The sequence below is a fragment of the Trachinotus anak genome, unplaced genomic scaffold (genome assembly GCF_046630095.1).
Source record: "Trachinotus anak isolate AG129_WGS33_773 ecotype Australia unplaced genomic scaffold, CSIRO_AGI_Tana_v1 ptg000007l, whole genome shotgun sequence".
In the NCBI taxonomy this organism is placed as follows: domain Eukaryota; kingdom Metazoa; phylum Chordata; class Actinopteri; order Carangiformes; family Carangidae; genus Trachinotus; species Trachinotus anak.
In genome coordinates, this window is record NW_027273858.1 from 25,524,773 (window position 1) to 25,547,165 (window position 22,393).

General features: G+C 42.4%; 2 protein-coding genes across 4 annotated transcripts in view; both read right to left on the bottom strand.

The window, feature by feature from the left end:
* Positions 1–537: 537 nt before the first annotated feature.
* Positions 538–2,220, bottom strand: soul2 (heme-binding protein soul2). The gene is made up of 4 exons (XM_071481596.1): positions 2,056–2,220; positions 1,840–1,966; positions 1,179–1,347; positions 538–1,022 (listed from the first exon to the last, which is right to left on the bottom strand). Exons 1-4 carry the CDS (start codon positions 2,176–2,178, stop codon positions 851–853), a joined length of 591 nt encoding a protein of 196 aa, XP_071337697.1. The 5' UTR covers positions 2,179–2,220; the 3' UTR covers positions 538–850.
* Positions 2,221–3,333: 1,113 nt separating this feature from the next.
* vps8 (VPS8 subunit of CORVET complex) overlaps positions 3,334–22,393 on the bottom strand; it is a 43,893-nt gene continuing 24,833 nt past the window's right edge. For 2 of the 3 annotated variants that reach the window (XM_071481597.1, XM_071481599.1), the window contains 26 exons: positions 21,935–21,981; positions 21,496–21,718; positions 21,192–21,281; positions 20,784–20,835; positions 20,639–20,681; positions 20,342–20,414; positions 19,977–20,096; positions 19,342–19,413; positions 19,057–19,176; positions 16,804–16,860; positions 16,609–16,691; positions 15,775–15,859; positions 15,566–15,664; positions 15,325–15,414; positions 14,146–14,192; positions 13,882–14,023; positions 13,507–13,596; positions 13,202–13,414; positions 12,806–12,887; positions 12,386–12,468; positions 12,128–12,208; positions 11,600–11,769; positions 5,706–5,874; positions 5,135–5,188; positions 4,607–4,687; positions 3,334–4,052 (listed from right to left, as the gene is read on the bottom strand). In XM_071481597.1, the coding sequence (XP_071337698.1) occupies positions 3,933–4,052; positions 4,607–4,687; positions 5,135–5,188; positions 5,706–5,874; positions 11,600–11,769; positions 12,128–12,208; positions 12,386–12,468; positions 12,806–12,887; positions 13,202–13,414; positions 13,507–13,596; positions 13,882–14,023; positions 14,146–14,192; positions 15,325–15,414; positions 15,566–15,664; positions 15,775–15,859; positions 16,609–16,691; positions 16,804–16,860; positions 19,057–19,176; positions 19,342–19,413; positions 19,977–20,096; positions 20,342–20,414; positions 20,639–20,681; positions 20,784–20,835; positions 21,192–21,281; positions 21,496–21,718; positions 21,935–21,981 (2,586 nt within the window). In that variant the 3' untranslated portion in view covers positions 3,334–3,932. Of the gene's footprint in view, positions 4,053–4,606; positions 4,688–5,134; positions 5,189–5,344; positions 5,549–5,705; positions 5,875–11,599; positions 11,770–12,127; positions 12,209–12,385; positions 12,469–12,805; positions 12,888–13,201; positions 13,415–13,506; positions 13,597–13,881; positions 14,024–14,145; positions 14,193–15,324; positions 15,415–15,565; positions 15,665–15,774; positions 15,860–16,608; positions 16,692–16,803; positions 16,861–19,056; positions 19,177–19,341; positions 19,414–19,976; positions 20,097–20,341; positions 20,415–20,638; positions 20,682–20,783; positions 20,836–21,191; positions 21,282–21,495; positions 21,719–21,934; positions 21,982–22,393 lie in introns of those variants that run through there. The other variant, XM_071481598.1, reaches the window with a different exon arrangement.

Here is a 22,393-nt window from a genome sequence, read left to right on the forward strand (position 1 = left end):
TAAGGTGAACATACCAAGACATGGACAGGTCAGGACCATCCTCACCCTCTGATCAGAGCAGGCCAGGTTTCAGCTGGCATCTCACTACCTGGAGAGACAACACAACACCATAAAAATCAACACAAACCACTTCCTCCACACAAAAATAAGTTAAAACTTTTGAACTACTCATGTTGAGACTCCTCTGAAATACAGACTTCATCTGGAGATCAATGAGTCAATTTATTTAATACATATGTATCCGTAACTCACAACCAGATTCCTGAGATCATGTCAATGACTTCCTGTTTAACTGGTAGGAGAAGCCCACAGTGGCAGGGTGCACAGCTCCAACTCCTGAGCAATGTATCATGATGAAGGCTTACAGATGAAACACGCTCACTATGAGACTGTTTCTGCACAAACCAGTCCAACCAGTGAGGAGGAAGAAGACAGTCGTCACATCTTTGTGAGACAAGTCTTTGTTCAGTTTGGAAGCTCGAGGCCCCTGATGGCCCACCTGTAGAGAGGAGGTGATCACATGACTCTGACCACACATTCACACAAAGATAAAACCTTTATTATTTGAGGGAAGGACATATGTGTATTTTTACAGCAGAGTTATCAAACAACAACATCACCAGTGTGAAGACACCACAACATTCCTGAAACCGGTTTCTGTCACACAAACATGACAGTGATTTCCCAGCATTCATTTCAGCAGCACTGATGTATACAGAGTCAGTGTCTGAGGTCCTGCTACATTCACCTTTTCTAACGCACAAGAGTAAACAGAGCACTCAGAGGAAACAGAGGAAACAGAAGACTCAGGGATGATATGGTGACAGGTTCAGTGATGACAATGCTGTCGTCAGGCAGCGTAGATCCAGATCTCATTGTGGTGAGTGACAGATAAATAGGGGTCATATCCAGCTCCAATGTAAGTGTGGTGATCAAAGGTTTTCCCAGCTCTGTCCAAGGCCTCACGGAGCATCTTGGCGTTGTCTTGACCAATGCTGATACTTGGAGTACCTCCAAACACCCTGACAGAAGAAACAGACAGAACCAGTGTCAAAACCACTGTTCATGTCCCTCCCTCTGTTAATGTGATCATCAATAAGTTTAGTCCCACATCAGACGTCTGAACTGATGTTACAGTAAATTCCAAAACAAAAATATTAGAGAAGGTTGTAGGTCACCTGACGTAGATGGTAGCCTCAGGTCTGCTCTGGATTGTGACTGACGGATCAGTGTTTTCAGGCTTCATTGTGCCTGGAGGAAGAAACCAGGACATGGACAGGTCAAGACCATCCTCACCCCCTGAGACGGTTATCAGAGCGGGCCAGGTGTCAGTCGAGATCTCATTACCTGGGAGGGACAAACATGACACAACATGGTGAGACACAACTGTATAACACTGCAGGAAGACAAACTGGGCTGGACTCGAACATGGGCCACTGCAGCAAGGGATGAGCCTGGTCGGTGCTCTACCAGGTGAGTCACTGAGGCGTCCCAAACAACATGTTTTGAAGAAACCTCAAAGCGGTTTGTTTTTCTTCCCTTCTTGAAAGCTTAGTGTTAATTTTACAGATTGTTGAAAATAAAACTTCGAGGTGAAGAACTTTCTCTGACTGAATGAGTGAAACATCACCTGAGATACAGGTGTAGTGAACCACAATAGTTCTTTATCTGTGTGGACCAGTCTTCAGTCATAGTCATTTAATCAGGTCTCATTGACTTGCTTCAGTGGAGACAAAGGGACAAGGACAGTGAATCCTGGTTGTACTATTACTCTGGTACATGTTCCCATCACTGGACCGGTGGTTCTGGTGGTTCTGGTGGTTCTGAACCCTGACGTACCTGCTGCCTTCTGCCTCTGGCAGTAATCCTTCAGTCTGGAGTGAGCAGCCATCACAGCGCTGTTCTCAGTGCTCTCTACCTTGGTGCTGATCCAGTCAGTGGCAACATACAGACGCTCCTCAAAACCCTGTTCACAAGAAGCACAGGACAGTCAGTCCACAGACACCAGACCAAGAGCAGATCACAGACCGGTGTGGGAGCAGCTCTGAAACCCACCTGATGTGAACCAACCACCTGGTACTGAGGACACTGCTGCTGATGGCAGAAGTCTGGAGCCTCCCAGCCTCTGCAGAACGACACCAGGACCAGGACTACAAGCACAGACAGCAGCTGTTCCATCCTCCTGGACTCCAGAGAGACTTCAGGTCGAATGCTAATGTCACAGCTCCAGTTACAGGTTTATCAGGTCACACAGACACGCCCACATGGTTCCTCCTCCTGGAAGAACAGGAAGTTCACTTTATCACCATCACTGTGTCACATAGTTTTACATTCAGGTCTGAGAAAAAGATCCTCTTTGAATGGAGAGAGGTCTGACATCTGATAAATAAACCAGTTCTTGATTTCACACACACATCTGTTCAATGAGGTTCATTTGGTTCATGCTAACTGCTAATAAGATAAGGCTAACTTATCATTTGATGAGTGTACACATTGTACAGAGTGTACACACTGTACACACTGTACACAGTGTGTACAGTGATGGAGTGATGGAGTGGAAAGGAACGATAGAGTGGAAAGGACATCATCACAGTCATCATCATAAAATCCGAGTAAAGTGTAAAATGTAAACAGGACATTTAAAATGGAAATAAATATCTGAACGACTCAAAGGAAATATTACACAAACACCAAGAAAACCAGGGTAGGGTAGGATTTACGACCCACAGGAGGCTGAGAGCCCAAAGGTCAAAGGTTAAATCCCCTGAGTACAAACAGAGGACATGGTCTTTAATAAGAGTTACTGTCAATATGATCAATAGAATCATTGGTTTATACTGATCATGGTTTTTCCTACATGCGCTGTTCTTCATCACAAGGTACAGAGGATGATGAGATATCATGAGACAGGACGTCATAATTCTGAGATACAGAATTAATCATTATACAGTAATCATTATAGAATTGTCATAGAATTAATCATTATAGAGTTAATTATCATAGAATTAATTATTATACACTAATCATTATAGAATTAATCATTATAGAATAATAGTTATAGAATTAATCATTACACAATTAATGATTATAGAATGAATTATTGTAGAATAGTAGGGTTTTAATGTGATTCACAGATGTGTTTCACAGTGCCAGGATGTGGATGATGTCTGTACTGAAGGCTCCTCTGCCTCACTGCTACATAAAAGTGTGTTTGTGAGTATCTTCTGTGAATAGTGTATGTAACATGATCCAGACATGTGAGGCCTCACCCAGAAAAAAAGGTGTGTGTGGGGGGGGTCATATCAGACACTGATGAAATAAATACAACTAAAGTGAGTGATTAACACGTGTTAGTTTATTAAGTAGTATAACAGAAGTTCTCATTCAGCTGCTGCAGATAAATGAAAAACACAAAATCACAGGACTGACAAAGAAAATGATCAAATGGGTCAAATATTGATTATTTTATTTTATTTTTTTCTACAGTTAATTGTTTGGGCGTGGGGGTGGGATGGGATCTGACAGGGGAGGAGACTGTCCCCACCATCAATCATCATTTGGTGACAGTGACCTTCTTCTTCTCTGTTTGACGGAGTCAGACCCTCATGACCTGCTGCCCTCATCAGTTCACCCTCACCAATTCTCCCTCAGTGAGCAGGTGCTCCTCCTGACAGTCTGAAGGAAGCTGAAGTTTGATTCCAGTAAAACAACCCTCTGCAGCGTCCGGACGACCCAGCACCATCACACTGCTTCATCAGTGACAAACGATGGAATTAAAACATATTCAGTAGATTTATATAGACTCAACAGTTTGATCTGAAATCGACATATTGACATATTCAGACAATATTAAATCAGAAGAAAGCACAATCAGTTTTTAATCAGCTTGACTGAAGTCTGACAGAAGAAGGAGAAGCTGCTCCTCCACAGAGCTACTCCTCCAGCAGAGGTGGAGGGGAGAGTTTGAGCTGGAAGGTCTCTGCTCCTGGTTGGAGAAGAAGTCCTGACTTCTCCATGCTGTGGCAGAGGGACAGGTCTGAGAGGATGGACAGCTACAGGAAGGAGAGAGAGACTGTGAACAATGGTCCCTCCACCTTTATAAAGACAGTGTTTCTGTTTCTGATCTGAGCTCAGTGGAAGTTCAGTCCAGACTCTCATGTAGCTATGACCCTGATTAAGGGCCTTCTGAGCCTGAGCTGTGAATCTTCTGAAGGACTGAAGTCAGAACCTACATGTCCTCCTCTGGAGATGTTAAATCGTCCAACATTAGTGTTAGTCACTGCTTTATTAAACAGGTGATTCATCATCACTGCTGCTCATTCAAATCAAGTCTAACTTTATTAGTCACAGCACCACCATCCACAGTGTCGCACTATGTTATTAGATATGAGACAATCTGAGTTCAGAGGTCAAACCTGACGTCTCACTGTCTGGGTCAAACTGGGTCATGGACCTGTCTCTCTGACCTGCCACCCCAGTCAAACCAGCTCAGTCCGTCCAAGTAAAAACTGACTGACTTTTGGGTTTTAATGTGGGTTATGTATTTTCAGTACTTTAAAAAAAATGATTCATACATATATTTGTTAGACAGACACAGTGTCCATACCCTAGATGGTCCTCGATACAAAGATCGTAGCTGATCCCAGGACTGCTCCTGCTGAAGGTCCAATGTCGCCTCAACAAACACCTGGACCACAACAAAGAACCAGAGGAAATGTTAAGTGTAAATATTAAACTGTACTTTGTTAATTCATATATACAGAGTGCAAACAGTGAAATGAACACAGCATGAGAGCAGCTGTTATTAGTTTGGTGACGGACAGAGTGAAGTCCAGCGGCTCTGCAGTGAACATCAGGTAGATCAGATTCACAACAGACAGATGTTGACAGAGTTGTGTTAATCTTTACATATGAGTCTTAAAGGTTTATTCCACTTCATTACAACTGTGCAGAACTTTTCATGGGACCGGTTTTGGTGATCATTTGTACTGGTTTTTGAACAGTTACTTTTTCCAAAGGTTGTATTTAACTAGAATCATCCTGAGGTTTCAGAGTGAAAATCTGACAGAATAATAATGTCCAGCAGAGACACAGACAGATGGCCACCTGTGTAGATAGATCAGATAACCCTCACCTTCTTCCTGTGAGCCTCTGTTCCTGTGTCATGATGCATGGATGTGACCCGAGTCTGAAGAGAGAGGACAGGTTCACATTAACTACTGTAAGACATTATCTGTCATAGTCACAAAGTCCAATCGACATCCAATGAATCTGTTGGTGTAACAGGCCTGAGCTGCCTTCATGTCCCCACACTGCCTAATGGAAAACACACCACATGCAGGTTACCTGTGAGACCACCTTTAATAACCAGCACAAGACCCTGAGTGTTGTGTAGCAGTGTGGGCATCATGTGTGTGCAGCAGAAGAAGAGCTGGGAGGAGTGGTGATGAGGCATCGTCCTCTAATCCACATCACTGGTCTCATCACTGATTTTATCACTGGTCTCATCACTAGTTTCATCACTGGTCTGTAAGCCACTGTTTAACGTCTTCAGTGGGAACAGAAGGTGGGAAGTCAGAATGGATCTTTTTAAAATGTAAAATAACCAGACTTCTCCTGTAATCTGTACAACCCCAACAAATTTAATTGAAGGTATATTTATTCCCTCAGTCTATCAGACTGTTTCTGTATGAACACAAACTCACCTGAGCCAGGGACGTGCTGCGGCCTCTCTTTGGTTCGGTGGAAGGTCCACCTCTTCCTCCTTGGCTGGACGAACACTTGTAGCAGCTCCACTGCTGCTGCAGCTCTGAAGAAAGGCCCCACCCACAGACCTTCTGCTGCAGGCACTGAAGATGGTACAGGTGGCCACAGCTGACAAGACACACATGTTCACAACTGTTAATGTCAGCTATCAGTGAACACTTCTCTCATTATTCTCAGTGGGTTTCAAATGTAGCAGCGAACACATTGACTGTTGATCAGTCAAACTATCAAAGGTATTTTTAAGGGTTGTCCATGGTCCAGTGGAAAAAACTGCTCTTAGATATTTCTAGAAAAAGCTGGAACACTGAACACTGAACTGTCACTGAACAACAGGAAATATGGGACCAACAGGACTCAAAAGCTGAAAACAAGAAGTTCAGAAAACACACACCCTGACTGACTGACAGTGTTTTCCAATACAAAGAGTGTAATTATCAAGAACAATATACATCTAAGTTTAAACACTTCTTATTTTGTTTCTTGGTTCAGTGTGTGAAGGGTAGAGATGTAATTATGCAATTATAAGTGAAAAATAAGTACATTTTTCTATACTTCCATACTTTTAGCATACAAAGTGTGTTAAAAGTTTGAACAAGTACATCTGTACTTGTGTTGAGGCATACTAACAGTGCATTTTTTCTACAAAGTACATAATTAGTAAAAGAGTCAGAAATATAATGTAAGTGTATTCAAAGTAATTTTTTCCAAAACATATTCATAAGATAACAAAACTTAATTTACAAGTTAGTACATTTGTTAAAAGTGGACAATCTTTTAAATATAATTAAATTTCATAAACATAAAAAGTGTATTAATATCTTGTTTTTTGTTTTTTTTGTTCAACTATTGTATTTAATATAGTGCAATAGTATATTTACAGCAAATTCACTCCAACATGCACTTATACTAAGATACATTTTATTATACTTCTTAAAAGTATACATTTCAAAATTTATTTTTAAACGTGTTAAAAGTATATTTTTACAAGTGTATTAATGCCTGTATTGCATTTAAGTTGCACTCAAGTGCTACTTCATAAAAATAGATTTTTCTTATGTTTGTACTTTTAAACATAACTCTTTAAATTATAAATTTAAGCTATGCTTTAGCATTCTTATTTAAAGTACACTATTTATTCATGTGTTCCTGGATGTGATTAAATATATTATATAGATGAATTAATGTCTGTATTAATGTGAATGACAATTTTTAGTAGTTTTTTGTTGTTCACATTGTATACAGTACTCTGCAAAATTACAGACATTATCTGTGAATTAACAACCTAACTGTTACAGTATTATGCCAATGATACCAATTATGCCAATTATTTTTTCTGTATCTTTGTTTACAGAAAAGATACTTTATTATTTCCAAAGTATTTAACATGACATACAAATGTAAATAAAATGACAATAATTATCTGTAATTAAATATGTAGCCTAAAGAAAACAGAGCTAACCAGCAGCTAAATAACCCAACTTGGGGTTGTTTGTAGCGAGATGGGACCTGAAGGATGACTGTGTTGACAGATGTATATATGTGCAGTGTGGGCCTCACATACAGTGCATCTGGAAAGTATTCACAGTGCTTCACTTTTTCCACATTTTGTTATGTTACAGCCTTATTGCAAAATGGATTAAATTCATTTTTACCTCTACACACAATACCCAATAATGACAAAGTGAAAAAGGTCTGCTTGAAATTTTTGAAAATATATTTTAAAAAAAAAATCACATGTACGTAAGTATTCACAGCCTTTGCCATGACACTCAAGATTGAGCTCAGGTGCATCCTGTTTCCACTGATCATCCTTCAGATGTTTCTACAACTTGATTGGAGTCCACCTGTGGTAAATTCAGTTAATTGGACATGATTTGGAAAGGCACACACCTGTCTATATAAGGTCCCATAGTTGACAGTGCATGTCAGAGCACAAACCAAGCCATGAAGTCCAAGAAATTGTCTGTAGACCTCTGAGACAGGATTGTATCGAGGCACAGATCTGGGGAAGGGTACAGAAAAATTTCTGCAGCATTGAAGGTCCCAATGAGCACAGTGGCCTCCATCATTCGTAAATGGAAGAAGTTTGGAACCACCAGGACTCTTCCTAGAGCTGGCCGCCCGGGCAATCTGAGCGATCGGGGTGGAAGGGCCTTAGTCAGGGAGGTGACCAAGAACCTGATGGTCACTCTGACAGTGCTCCAGTGTTGCTCTGTGGAGATAGGAGAACCTTCCGGAAGGACAACCATTTTTGCAGCACTCCACCAATCAGGCCTGGATGGTAGAGTGGCCAGACAGAAGCCACTCCTCAGTAAAAGGCACATGACAGCCCGCCTGGAGTTTGCCAAAAGGCACCTGAAGGACTCTCAGACCATGAGAAACAAAATTCTCTGGTCTGATGAAACAAAGATTGACCTCTTTGGCCTGAATGCCAAGCGTCATGTCTGGAGGAAACCAGGCACCGCTCATCACCTGGCCAGTACCATCCCTACAGTGAAGCATGGTGGTGGCAGCATCATGCTGTGGGGATGTTTTTTGGAAGCAGGAACTGGGAGACTAGTCAGGGTCGAGGGAAAGATGAATGCAGAGATGTACAGAGACATCCTTGATGATAACCTGCTCCAGAGCGCTCTGGACCTCAGACTGGGGTGAAGGTTCATCTTCCAACAGGACAACGACCCTAAGCACACAGCCAAGACAACAAAGGAGTGGCTTCGGGACAACTCTGTGAACGTCCTGGAGTGGCCCAGCCAGAGCCCAGACTTGAACCCGATTAAAGATCTTTGGACAGATCTGAAAATGGCTGTGCATCGACGCCCCCCATCCAACCTGATGGAGCTTGAGAGGTTCTGCAGAGAAGAATGGGAGAAACTGCCCAAAAACAGGTGTGCCAAGCTTGTAGCATCATACTTGAAAAGACTTGAGGCTGTAATTGCTGCCAAAGGTGCTTCAACAAAGTATTGAGCAAAGGCTGTGAATACTTATGTGCATGTTATATTTTTGTATTTTATTTTTAATAAATTTGCTAAAGTTTCAAGCAAACTTTTTTCACTTTGTCATTATGGGGTATAGTGTGTAGAATTTTGTTGTAAAAAATGAATTTAGTCCATTTTGGAATAAGGCTGTAACATAACAAAATGTGGAAAAAGTGAAGCGCTGTGAATACTTTCCGGATGCACTGTACACCATCACAGGTCATCTGCCTTAAAAACGTGAATAGAAGCGTCTTCATTCAGGCTGCGTGGGGGAGTGATATCCCATACTTAATGTGTTCTACCCATAGACTGTATATAAACCTGGATGTAGACTCTGGGTCTGAAAAGTGAAGCCAATGCTAAAGAGCCTTAAAGCTTCATTCTATCTAATGAGCATCAGGGGGTGACTCCACTGGTTGTAAAAAGAAGTCTGATTGTATTGAAGTCTATGAGAAAATGTCTCTACTTCTCACTGATTTATTACTTCAGTAAATGTTTTCCTAATGAGTTTATGGTCTCAGTCTCTAGTTTCAAGTCTTCTTCAATACAATGTGATGTTTAAATTATGGTCCATTTAGAGGAAAATAGACCATGAAGCAGGGGATGCATTAGGGCGGAGCTACTGTGTGATTGACAGACTGTACCTGACAATCAGGATAGAGCACAGAGCAGGTCAGATCCACCCCTGACTCCTCCTCAGCTCCACCTTCTCCTCTATGGTTTCTTCTGGTTTAAAAAAAACCAAACCAATTGCCAAGGTGTCAACATTCGGTGATTGCTGTTGAAATGCTGAAAACAGCATTTGACCAATTAGTAAAAATAACAGCCTAAAAATAAAACTAAATACTGGATATTTCTGTACTTTCTTTTAAAACAAGTCATCATTTCCTATAGTTGCTATGTTACCACACTGAAACAACTGCTACTGGCTGTCTCACAGTGTTGCCTGTACCATGATTGACTGTCATCCAGGAAACTGCCAAATGTGCAGTCATTGGTCAAGTTTGATAATACATCTGTTGGAGTGAGTGTGGTGCTGGTGGGTGGTGGTTATCTGCTCTGCTAATCGGTGAGTACACTAGTGGCTGTTACCTGGATTATTACCTTGATTATTTTACATCTGCCAGCCATACTATTTTGATCAATTTTGAGTTGTGGATGATAATGGAGAAAAAAGCAACTGCAATATGAAGTAACTTAACTTGTATCCTGGAAAAATGATAATATGGTAAGAAAACAGTTCCCCTTTTATTATTTAATTTATGTAGCCTGTCTAAAAATATTTTATTTTAGACAAATATGTACAAACAAATACTGATGAATAGAACATTTAAAATGTTTGAAAAGTATTACATTAAAATCATTAGGGTGCTTACAGTTCACTGCCAATTTGTCATTGTGTTAATAAAGTTCGTTGAATTTCAATTTCAAATAGTTTGTTTACTGTGCATTCGTTGGCTCGCAGGCATGAGGTTGTCCTTCTTGACATTTTGTTAATTTCATTGGTTTTTACCACTTTGTTAGCCAATCAAAAGTAAGATGGGTGGGATCAAGGTGAGCTCGGGGAGGAAGCCACGGCCTAATGAGAGGAGCTATTAAAGTTGTAAATGCTGCAGGAGAGTAAAATGCCTGTTTAGAGCTTTATCAACTGGTAGCAGGCATACTGAAACCGACAGAAGGTAAATACCTACTTGTGTGTATTTTTATACCGCTTCAACAATATATAGTGTGTTAAAAATGAGATGCTAATTGCGATTAGCGTATTAGTAGCTCTGTAATCAGAGGACCACTGTAACCACTGTACAGTTTCTAGATCAAGCATTAGAACAAGGTCTATGGGGGAGAACAAGCACCCATCACTAGTAAGTACCAACTGCAGTTCATAGGACTGACAAGTCAATTTTAACCACCATCTCCAAACCTTACACAAAATCCTACTTTTTGAGGACATTTCAGTGAATCTTACTAGCAGCATGGAGGATGATTGTTCTTTAGGCTATGTGTTAAGTTGCACTGTAACATCTAGTACAGATTTATTGAGCTATTGCTGTATGTTTTAATTTTAATTACCAATACACTATATAGTCAGGATTCGGAATCCCAGATCAACAGCACAATTTGTTCTTTTCTCCACTTCTTTCAAAGGTGAAATCAGGACTTTATGAGTGGTGTGGATTGTAATTAGGTTTCTAACACCACTTTAACTGAAAAAGTGAAAATCTCTAAATGTATCAGTTTATTTCTTTCTTTAGTATGTTTTCAGTTGGGAATATTTCAGTTATCGTAAAGCTTATATTTCATGAGAATTTGAAGAAAGTCTTCTACTTTCAATCAGCGCAGTAGTTTTAATTAAATGTTGCATTTAAATGTTTTTACTGTACTTATACAAAAACTGAACCATTAAACATTGTATTCAGATTGTACCTCTACAGGTTTTTAACATTACTTTACAAAATCGATTATTTGAGTTGCTGTCAGTCCTTTGACTGTTTTTGTTTTGGGGTTTTTTTGCACTATTTTGGTTGGTGAAAGTACCCAAAAATTCTCATTTTAAGAATGTAAAAAGCAAACTAAAGTATATGAAATATACTTTTAAAAGTACTTATTTAAGTTTATTTTTTTCCACTTGGGTCTTGTCCCCTCAACTCTCAGTGAGGTTTTGACTGAGACTGGGAAAGAGCTGCAGACAGAGAGAGAGCTGCAGACAGACAAAGAGCTTCAGATAGACATACAGCTGCAGACAGAGAAAGAGCTGCAGGCAGAGAGAGATGCAGACAGACAGACAGACAGCTGCAGATAGAGATAGCTGCAGACAGACAGACCGCTGCAGACTACCTGCAAGACCTCAGGTGTCTTACCTGAATACAATGATCTCCTCAGCTGAGTCCTGCCTCCTCTTGTACTGCTGGAGGCAGATGTTACAATAGTCGTGTCGAGGGTGGAGTCCCCGTGTGACAGCAGCGCGCAGGTGAGCCAGGGACCAGTGGAGATCATGGTTCAACAGACTGGTGGTTGTTTCCAGTAAAGTCTAAAACACAAGACAGCATCATTAAAGGTCAGTCAGTCAGTCAGTCAACAGTCAGTCAGTCATCAGTCATTAGACAGTCAGTCATCAGTCAGTCAACAGTCACCAGTCAGTCAGTCATTCATCAGTCAGTCAGTCAGTCATCAGACATTCAGTAGGTCAGTTATCAGTCAGTCATCAGTCATTAGACAGTCAGTCATCAGTCAGTCATCAGTCAGTCAACAGTCACCAGTCAGTCAGTCATTCAGTCATTCATCAGTCAGTCAGTCATCAGACATTCAGTAGGTCAGTTATCAGTCGGTCATCAGACAGTCATCAGTCAGTCAGTCAGTCAGTCAGCCAGCCAGACAATGTGCCTTACCTGTTCATAGCTAAAGGTGTCCAGCATACCCAGAATCAGGCCTTGGATCTCTGCCAGTTTTCCTTTCCCATAGACCGGGTCCTGACAGGGTCACATGTCACAGTTACTGATCTGTCTGCAGGGTCAGACCTTCATCACCACATCTTCATTTGATGATGACGATGATGACAGTCTTCTAAATTGTTACTGATTTAACCTTTTATCAGCACTGACACAGCTTCAGGTACCTCCAGTACACACACACACACACACACGTACCTGCAGTATTCGTTGGATGATGGCAGGCAGAGAAATGAAGCTGCTCATACAGTTGAGAACCTTCATCGTCAGCTCCTTCAGCACTGAAACAACATCATCATCATTTTAATCATCAGCTTGATGCACATCTTCATCATTGATTCACTTCCAACGTAACAGGAGAAAAGAACAAACTCCACCATGTCAGATGGATCAGAGCTGACACAGACTTTAAACAGCTGATGATAAAAACAGCTGATGATTCAAACATCATCATTAATCAATAAAGAAATCAATAAACACTAAATGATGTGAAACACAAAACAACACAGATGTCACATGTTTTTACTGTCACAGTCCTGCAGAGGGAAGCTCACACCTGAATGTGTGTGTGTGTGTGTGTGTGTGTGTGTGTGTGTGTGTGTGTTTGTGTGTGTTTACCCTCAGAGGTGTGTTTGGCATTGAGTCCTTTCACTAGTTTTTGAGAAGCCATCATGGTCTCCAGAAGAGGAAACCACAGAGCCTGTGAGGAGGAGGAGGATGAGGAAGAGGAGGAGGAGGAGTGAGGAAGGGGAGGAGGAGAAGAGGAGGAGGAAGAGGAGTGAGAAAGGGGAGGAGGAGGAGCAGGAGTGAGGAAGAGGAGGATGAAGAAGAAGAGGAGTAAGAGATAGAAGGGAAGGAGGAGGTGTGAGGAAGAGGAGGAAGAGGAGAGCATGCCATGGATGAGATTACAGCGTATGCGAACACACACACACAGACACACACTCACACGCAGAGACAGACAGACACACACACACACACACAAACACACACACACTCACACACTCACACACACACCTCTCTCTGTTGCTGGTACAGGTTTTGAGAGTTACGGTGACACAGAGCGATGATGTCGTTCAGTGAGTTCTTCACTTTGGTCAAAGTTGAGTCCCTGTGGTTCCCGTCCTCACCCTGTCCTCCTTCACCTACTGTCTGTCTCTCAGCTCCTGTCTGTGTCTCAGCTCCTGTCTCTCTCTCAGCAGTGAGGAGACACAGTTTGTCCCTCAGTGTCTGCAGAGACAGAGGTTGTGTTAGTTTGTGTCACTGTGTTTGACTGTTTCATTTAACGTGAGCTGATTTCCTCACAGCTGACTGATGTGTACCTCCAACAGGACAGAGAAAGCTCCATGGACATCTCCCTTCTTCTCCAGCAGGAAGGCCCTGGCCTCACTGTGGTGGTACCTCTCTGTCGTCTGGAGAGAGACAGACAAATGTCACAGCTGCAGGTAAACTGTGTGTACACGTAAACTAATCAGCTGATTATCTTTGTCCTGATGAAGACCCTGTACAAGAAAGGCATGTCCAACCATCATCATGTCATCTCTGATGAACTCCTTTAAAAACATCCTGTAGGTGTTTGACAGCTCTGTCTGTGTCTGTCTGTGTCATCTGTCTGTGTCTGTCTGTCTGTGTCTCTATCTGTCTCTCTGTACACACACACACCTGAGCTCAGCAGACCAGAGTCCAGCTCACAGTACCTGTATGGCCTCCTCTAGTCTGTAGTGCTGGGAGATCTGCAGGAAGCTCAGCAGCTGCTGGGGTTCAAAGCGGCACAGTAAGTCCAGCAGGAGCTCATGGAGGTCACGTTCAAGAGGCAGGACGGTCCCTGGATGGCCTTCCCTGAGAGAGAGAGAGGGGAGGAGAGGAAGTGGAGGATAACGGGGGGGGGGGGTTTGGTCAATTCAGACTAACTGCAGGACAGAGGTAACAGGATCATGACTAGAACAAGAAGCGCAACGTACCGAGGCTCCAAGAGACAGCTGAGGAACTGGAAAAGGAGCTGGTCATCCTACAGACAGACAGAGGACTGGAGTATTATCTGACCCTCAACACACAGGGTCTCCACTCTGTCAGAGACAGGACGCACAGACAGATCCTGACCAAACACAGGCTCAGTGACCAACCAGCAGGAAGATACACAAACATGGAGACAGAGAGGAGCACCTGGCACTCAGGTAAGAAACAGGTGACAGGAAGTAAACAGCAGAATTTGTCAGTTTAGTAAAGCTCTACTGTTTGTTTGTTACTGTGTATGTGAAGACGTTGTATAAAGGCTCCAGTGATGTCACATGAGGCTAACAGCTACACTACGCCACTAGCCTAGCATGACCTAATCTCCAAAGACACTGTCAGCAGTCCAGTGTCATTGTGGTTAGGCACCAGGTTGGACAAGGAAAAAGATGTGATGTTTCTGGTTCTACTGCACTGACTTTAGACTGTTCAACTGTGTTAGAGAACACAGAGCTAAACTTGTTCAGAGCTAAACTGGATCAGAGCTAAAGTGGTTCAGTATGAGACTGGTTCATTATGAAACTGGTTCAGTATTAAATAGGTTGAGAGCTAAACTGGTTCAGTATTAAACTGGTTCAGAGCTAAACTGGTTCAGTATGAAACTGGTTCAGTATGAAACTGGTTCAGTATTAAACTGGTTCCTCTCTGTCATCACACCTGCAGCTGCAGCATTGTGCATTGGTTCACAGGGGTGGTAACCTGCACATGTGCTGATTTCATGCATATACTGTTTTACACTGAATACACAGCTGAAGCTTTTTTGTCTTATTTTGAAATGCACTGTGGAAGTGGTGATTTGAAGTCATTTGAAAACAGCTGTTTAAAGGAAAGATTGACAGGAGTGAAAGCTGTGAAATCCACACTGATTGGACAGCAGCTCCTCAGGTTTTAATACCTTTAAATCATAACACTCTTCCTCAGACACCATCCAGCATCACATCTCACACATTTTACTGTGAAAAGCTTCCTCTCCTGATCTGTCCTGGTTTAAAGTGACAGTAATCAGTTCAGTTCAGTGAAAGTAACAGTGGACTTCAGCAGTGTTAATACAGACGGTTGTTAGTAACTGTCAGGACTAATGTCAGCAGACTAAGATTTTTTCTTCAGTATTCAAGAACTTTAGTATTTACCTGAAGCTCAGAGATGATTTGCTGCACCTCTTCAGTGAAGTGAAACACCACCATGTCAGCTGACTTACTGGGGTCAAGGGTCACCAGCTCCTGTGGACATATGTTGGAGTTAATGGACAGTCTCTGACAGACATGTTGTTGGACGTCTTCCCTCAGCTGTGTCCTGTCATTTGTCAAAGTTCTAGATTCAAATTCAGTCATGTGACTTTGTGCCCGTCTGTGTGATGTGATGTGTTCTGACCTGAATGTGCTGCAGTACTTTGTATTTGACTGTTTGTTTCTCCCCAGGACTGTAGCCGGGCATGGACAGCAGATTGTGGATGTAGCTGAAGATCTCCCCCTAAACACACACACACACACACACACACACACACACACACCCCATCATAATACATGTAAACTGAACAAATGTTCACCAGACAAGTGTTGGTGTGATGAAATGTGTCTCACCTTTCTAAGTGGGTCTCTCAGGTAGCAGTCGATGATTCTGTCATACAGATGTTGCTTCTCATACAGAAATTCACAGATCTGGTAGCTGGAGGTGAAGGGGTGGGGGGTGGTATGTTATTTATCAGAGTGATTTAGTGTAACTTATTTCCACTGTTAACCCAGGTGTTCCACAGGTGAGTTCACCCTGAGGGTCTATGACAATAAACAGGTATATGAACTGTGGATCACATGACTGTGTTGCTAACAGTGATGTATCACCAACTCTGCACCACACTTCTGAGCTTCGAGGTTTAGTGACTGACACTAACAGCTAACTAACACAAACACAGAACATGTCTTTCTCTGGCTCCTGTGGATTCTTACTGCTGCCACACACACAGATCTCCAACTCTGCATGAGAGTCCATCAACACCTTCACCTCACAGCAGTGTGTCATCAACTGTTAACCCTTCACAATAAAGTTCCTACCCATGTCCTGTACTGACCACACCACAAAAGCGATACCACTGTGAGCAACCACAGTAACTGAGGGAAGTGGCTCCTACAACTTTGTCCAGGGAACATGTGAACTACACTTGGTAGAACTCAGACCAAGTCTGAGAACTCAAAACCATTAAAGTTATGAAATACTGAACTTAGAAAAATGTCTAATGGAGTTAGATGCTAAAACAAGTCAATTCAGTTAGCCAATGCTAATGTCTTTGGTCCAAATCTTTGGTTCCAGTCTACAGCTCTAGTCCTTGGTCCTAGTCTTTGTTTCCAGTCTTTGGTCCCAGTCTATGGTTCCACTCTACGGTCCTAGTCTTTGGTCCCAGTCTTTGGTTAGACACTCACAACTTGGCCTTCTCTGCCAAAGCCAACAGTCTTCCTTCATTAAACTGGACCACACCCCCGACCTGCAGCAGCTCCAGCAGGACCTACAAACCAGTCACAGTAAGACCAGTCACATGACATGATGACATCATCTATCAGAGCACAGGCTGCAGACATCAGTAAAGCAGTGCAAGTGAGACTGCTGTGTTCACCAACCTGCTGCCTCTCAGTGTGTCGGGAGTCGTCATCTGGGCAGCACAGGAACTCCAGAACCTGCAGAGACAGGTGGAAGTGACCAGAGGTTCTGTTCTGAGGTGATGTCACAAAGGCAGAGGAGACTACAGACGTTCTGTCTTCTGTTTCATTGACTCTTACATCAGCATTATTCCAGGAAGTTAAAATAAACAAAGTACAGTTTGCATATTCAATCTTAGGTTTTATGTACATGGTATAAATACAATTAACTGTCATATTAAATATAGCAATGCAAATCTATTCAACAATACTGAGTCAGGTCAGACCTGGTTTATCTGATGTTGTACAGAACAAAGAGACAGCGACAACCTAGTCTGAGAAGGACAGCTGGTCCTCAAACATGACTCCAAGTTTATTGAGAACTTGGTTGGCATTGGAGATGAAGAGGAGATGATGATGTTGATAAACAGACAGAGGTCCACACAGAGACAGACTGAGGTCCACACAGAGATGGACTGAAGTCCACACAGACAGACTGAGGTCCATAGAGATGGACTGAGGTCCACACAGACAGACTGAGGTCCACAGAGATGGACTGAGGTCCACACAGAGACAGACCAAGGTCCACAGAGACAGACTGAGGTCCACACAGAGACAAAGACAGACTGAGGTCCACAGAGACTGAGGTACACACAGAGACGGACTGAGGTCCACACGGAGACAGACTGAGGTCCGCACAGATGGACTGAGGTCCACTAAGAGACAGACTGAGGTCCATAGAGACAGACTGAGGTCCACACGGAGACAGACTGAGGTCCACTAAGAGACAGACTGAGGTCCACAGGTACAGTTGGGTGTTGTCTGCATAGCAGTGAAATGAGAGGATGTGAGTAGATAACTGGATCTAAGGAGGAGGTGGTAACTGTAAAAAGACGGGGCCTCGTTCACTGTAACGCTCCTTCAGTTTGTCACAAAGGCAAAAGAACAGTTTAAAATTTGCTTCTCAGCAGATTCACCAACACACAAAGACGATCATCTGAAGATCAGCTGATGAACAGCTGATGATCATGTATTGATGCAGAAACCAATACATGATGACAGAAGCTCTGTGTTCTGTGTAGTGTAGTCTCTCCTCTCATGCAACAGGTCACCAAAACAAAACATGTTGGGCGTGACACTGACATAACGTACATCATCTGCAACGCACGCCACGATAAAACACCTCGAGGTGGAACAATCAAACACACACACAGATCAAATACACACAGATCAAACACAAACAGATCGAACACACACAAATCCAACACACACAGATCGAACACACATATCAAACACACACGCAGATTGAACACACACAGATCAAACAACCACAGATCGAACATACAGATCAAAAACACACAGATCGAACACACACAAATCCAACACACACAGATCGAACACACATATCAAACACACACGCAGATTGAACACACACAGATCAAACAACCACAGATCGAACATACAGATCAAACACACACAGATCGAACACACACAGATCGAACACACACAGATCAAACACACACAAATCGAACATACAGATCAAATACATACAGATCAAACACACACACACAGATCGAACACACACAGATCAAACACACACAGATCGAACATACAGATCAAATACATACAGAACAAGACACAGAGCTGTGAGTCGTCTTTATTTCATGAGTTATATTAGTTACAGTTTGAATTCAGCCTGAATCTGACTGTGTTTTTAGTTAATGATCTGCGACATTATTTATTAGACTATTTGCTCTGTTTGGTCTATTGAGAAGGATTAATCATTTTTTCAGTCTGTTAATAATTGTTTTAATTCACATAAATTAACACATGTAATTAATTAATTATGACATTGTGTAATTTAGTTGTCCTGACTGTAGGACACTTGTGTTGTTCATTGGGAGTTTTTTGTTCTGCTCTGTTGAACAAAGTAATATCATGTTGAGTGAATTAAGGACGAATGTGTGTGGTCCTGTTTTCAGAGCACACTGCCCCCTGTTGGATGTTACCTTTCACTACAGAGATAAACAGACTGACCAACACTGAACCAACTGCTATAATCAGCTGATCTCACTCATAGATGATCAGTATCAATGGCAAAACAAACGTGATCGGGGCATCCCTATTGGCATTGTCGCTTAATTAACTTCCATGTATTCACTGCTGATTTCCCCGTCCTACTGCCCAGTACCCTGTGTCTTAAGCTTGAGGAAATTCAAGGATCTGATTGGTTACCTGATCAAACAGTTTCCTGTTCACGAAGAGTGTGTTGTCTGGCTTGGCCAACTGTCGAGCCAAAAAAGTGAAGAGCCCGCCCACCTGGGAGGGAGTAAAGTCTGGGTTGTCCACCATCACCTAGGTAACCAGACAGAGATATTAATGATCAAAGCAAAGAAAACGATACAGAGAATAACGACTGTAATAGGAGTTAATGATATTAATAGCACCACTCTGAGCTAAAAGCTGTCAGTGTGTTGTTGGGTTTGAACATTTATACAGAAACACACTGAATGACTTCACCTGAAGTAAAATGTCCACTATCCTCTGCTGGTACTCAAGGGCCTGCTTGTCATTCTTAAAGTCTTCAAAGGTCTAGAATGAAGTAAGAACCAGACAAACTATGAAAGCAAATCTCACCTTTCAAATGAAGATGAAAACAATCAGCTGACGGATACTGAGAGCAGGACTGAGAGACAGCTCATCATATATCAAACACACAGTTTTTTTCACATTGTCATAAAAATATTGTTTCTGCCTTGATCAAAGATGTGCTGTTGTTGTAGGTGGCCACGACAGGAAGTGATGAGGAGCAGTGTTATATACCTACTTCTCTCAGCATTGGTGCTTCAGCTCAGATGGGCTGGACTAACAAAGATGGCAGTGTTAATGACATGACACACAGGTGGGGGATGATGTCCCGAGACTGTGCCAAGCTCCATGTGACTGTCAGAACAGACTCATGGCAGCCTGCTGTGTCTGCTGGAACGTACTATTTAAAATCCAGTCATCCAGTCTTTCATCATGCAAAATACACATTTACCTGCAAGACACACATTTACCTGCAAGACACACATTTACCTGCATGACACAAATTTACCTGCAAAACACACATTTAACTGCATGAGAAGAGGTAAAACAACAGACAGAGATCTCACCATGGCGAGGACATTGAGGAACTCCCGGGTGTCAAAGTGGAGGAGGGTACGGATGAACGGGAAAACCTCCTCCTCCTCTGATGAGTCAGCTGAGTGGAGACGGATCAGGAACTCAAACACCTGACACACACACACATACACAAACACACAGACACACACACACACACACCATTACCCTACTAGCCTACTGTCCAGTGGAGCTGCTCTCAGCTTACAGTTTATACCACCCAGCTCTGTGATGCAAATCAAATAGTTACATTTTAGAGTGAGACACAGACTGAGTGGACTGGTCTGGACTGTCTTTACCCTGTTCAGTCCAGCAGAGACATGACAAAGACTCTGTCAGATACACAGTATCTACACACCTGGTTCTTGACTTGAACCACAAGGTCTTCAGGGATGTCTCCTAGTGGATATGCTCTTCCTGCAAGACAGCAGCTATTCTCACACACACACACACACACACACACACACACACACACACACACACACACACACACACACACACACACACAAACACACATACACATACACATATATGAATGTATGTTGCCTCTTTGACAGTGAAAATGTTGTAGCAGCTACAGACAAACCAACTACAGCTGCACAGACAAATGGATTGAGGAGTAAACTGAATGAATAATACGTCTGTGTGAACTTACCTTATGTACACCAGAAGTTTGTTTCCCATCACCACTTCGTCATCTGTCCCAGAAGAAAAAGAGCTGTCAAAGGCTCACATGTGCTTTTCATACTGTGTATTATTCAGATACTTAGAACATGGGGTCATATGGCTTCCAGCCTTACCTGTTAGGCTCCTCCCCTCCCTAAGAGGTGGTCCAATCACTGCGAAGAGTTTCTGAAACATAAACATGAAGTACATAGAGAGGTATGTAATCAATTGTTGATGCACACTTCCTATGAAAAGCATTTATGAACAAAAAGTGAATAAAGAACAGATGACTGTATTTGGCTGCCTTATTGACCTTATTTCTTTGTAGTGACTCCTACTATGTTATAACACTTTAGCACAGTGGATCAGTGTACATTATAATCTGATGAGTAATAAGATGGAGTTAATTGATGATCCCACTGCTCAAGAAAACAGTCAGACCATGTTATTCACATTATTACTTATGTGAATTAATTAATGAAAGTGTTGATGTGACAGATGATGACGACAGTGATGACACAACCTTAAGGTGGAGGACATACCTCCATAGGTGTAATGTAATCATTCATGCCGCTGTTGAAAACGTAGATCATTGCATCATAGAGTTGGTTCTCCCAACACACTCGAACCACCTTAAAAGACACACACACACACAAGTGCACGCACACACACACACACACACAGAGAGGACCTACAGTTAAAATGATATCAGAAGAACTGTGGAGACTAATGGATGTTTTCTTACAAGTCATTCACACAATCCTTATTTTACACACACACACACACACACACACACACACACACACACACACACACACACACACACACACACACACACACACACACCTGCTGTATGTCCAGGCTGGTGACATCCAGATGGACTATGCATCTCTCCAGGCTGTCCATCATACCGTTGCCATGGTAATGAGCCAGGAGGTCCCTCATAATGGGTGTGGTGAGGTGACCAAGGCGGTCCGCCACAATGTACGACTCCAACGCCTCCAGAAAAACACCCTTAGCAACCGTGTTCTCTACCAGACGAGCGTAAAGCTGGTCGAACAGCAGGTCTCTGCCCACACACACACACACACACACACATACATATATATATATATATATATATATATATATATATATATATATATATATACATACACATATACACACACATATATACACAGATTTTCCACTTGAATATTTCATTCATCGAGATCCGATGTGTGATGTAAGTGTTCCCTTCATTTTTTTGAGCAGTGTGTGTTTCAGCAGTACAGTATATGCTTACGCTCTCTGTAACAGCAGGCAGTAATCCACCAGGACTGGAACCACATCCTGAACAGAGAGAGGGAAAGAGAGGGAGAGAGGGCGAGAGAGAGAGCGAGAGAGGGGGAGGGAGGGAGGGAGAGAGAGAGAGGGAGGGAGAGAGAGAGAGAGAGAGAGATAGAGGGCAGGCAAGAGAGAGAGAGAGGGAGAGCGAGAGGGCGTGAGAGAGAGAGAGAAGGAGGGAGGGAGGGGGAGAGAGAGAGGGAGGGAGGGAGAGAGAGAGAGAAGGGGGGGTCCACATTACATCGAAAGGTGAGTGTTAAAAATTCATTATCACATCAGTGTGCAGTAGTCATTACTACATTATCAGGTAACACATAAAGTATAATTTTTTAAATATCGTATTGGCACTACATGTAAATTGCTTTACATTCTCACATATGGAACTTTTAACTGGATATAAAGTAGTTAAAAGAGAAAG

Coding starts and splice junctions, on each gene's coding strand:
- soul2 (XM_071481596.1), bottom strand. CDS start 2,178: ATGGAACAGCTGCTGTCTGTGCTTGTAGTCCTGGTCCTGGTGTCGTTC. Junction 1,967..2,055: donor AGGTGGTTGGTTCACATCAG/GTGGGTTTCAGA, acceptor TCTTGTGAACAG/GGTTTTGAGGAGCGTCTGTA. Junction 1,348..1,839: donor CCAGAGGCAGAAGGCAGCAG/GTACGTCAGGGT, acceptor TGTCCCTCCCAG/GTAATGAGATCTCGACTGAC.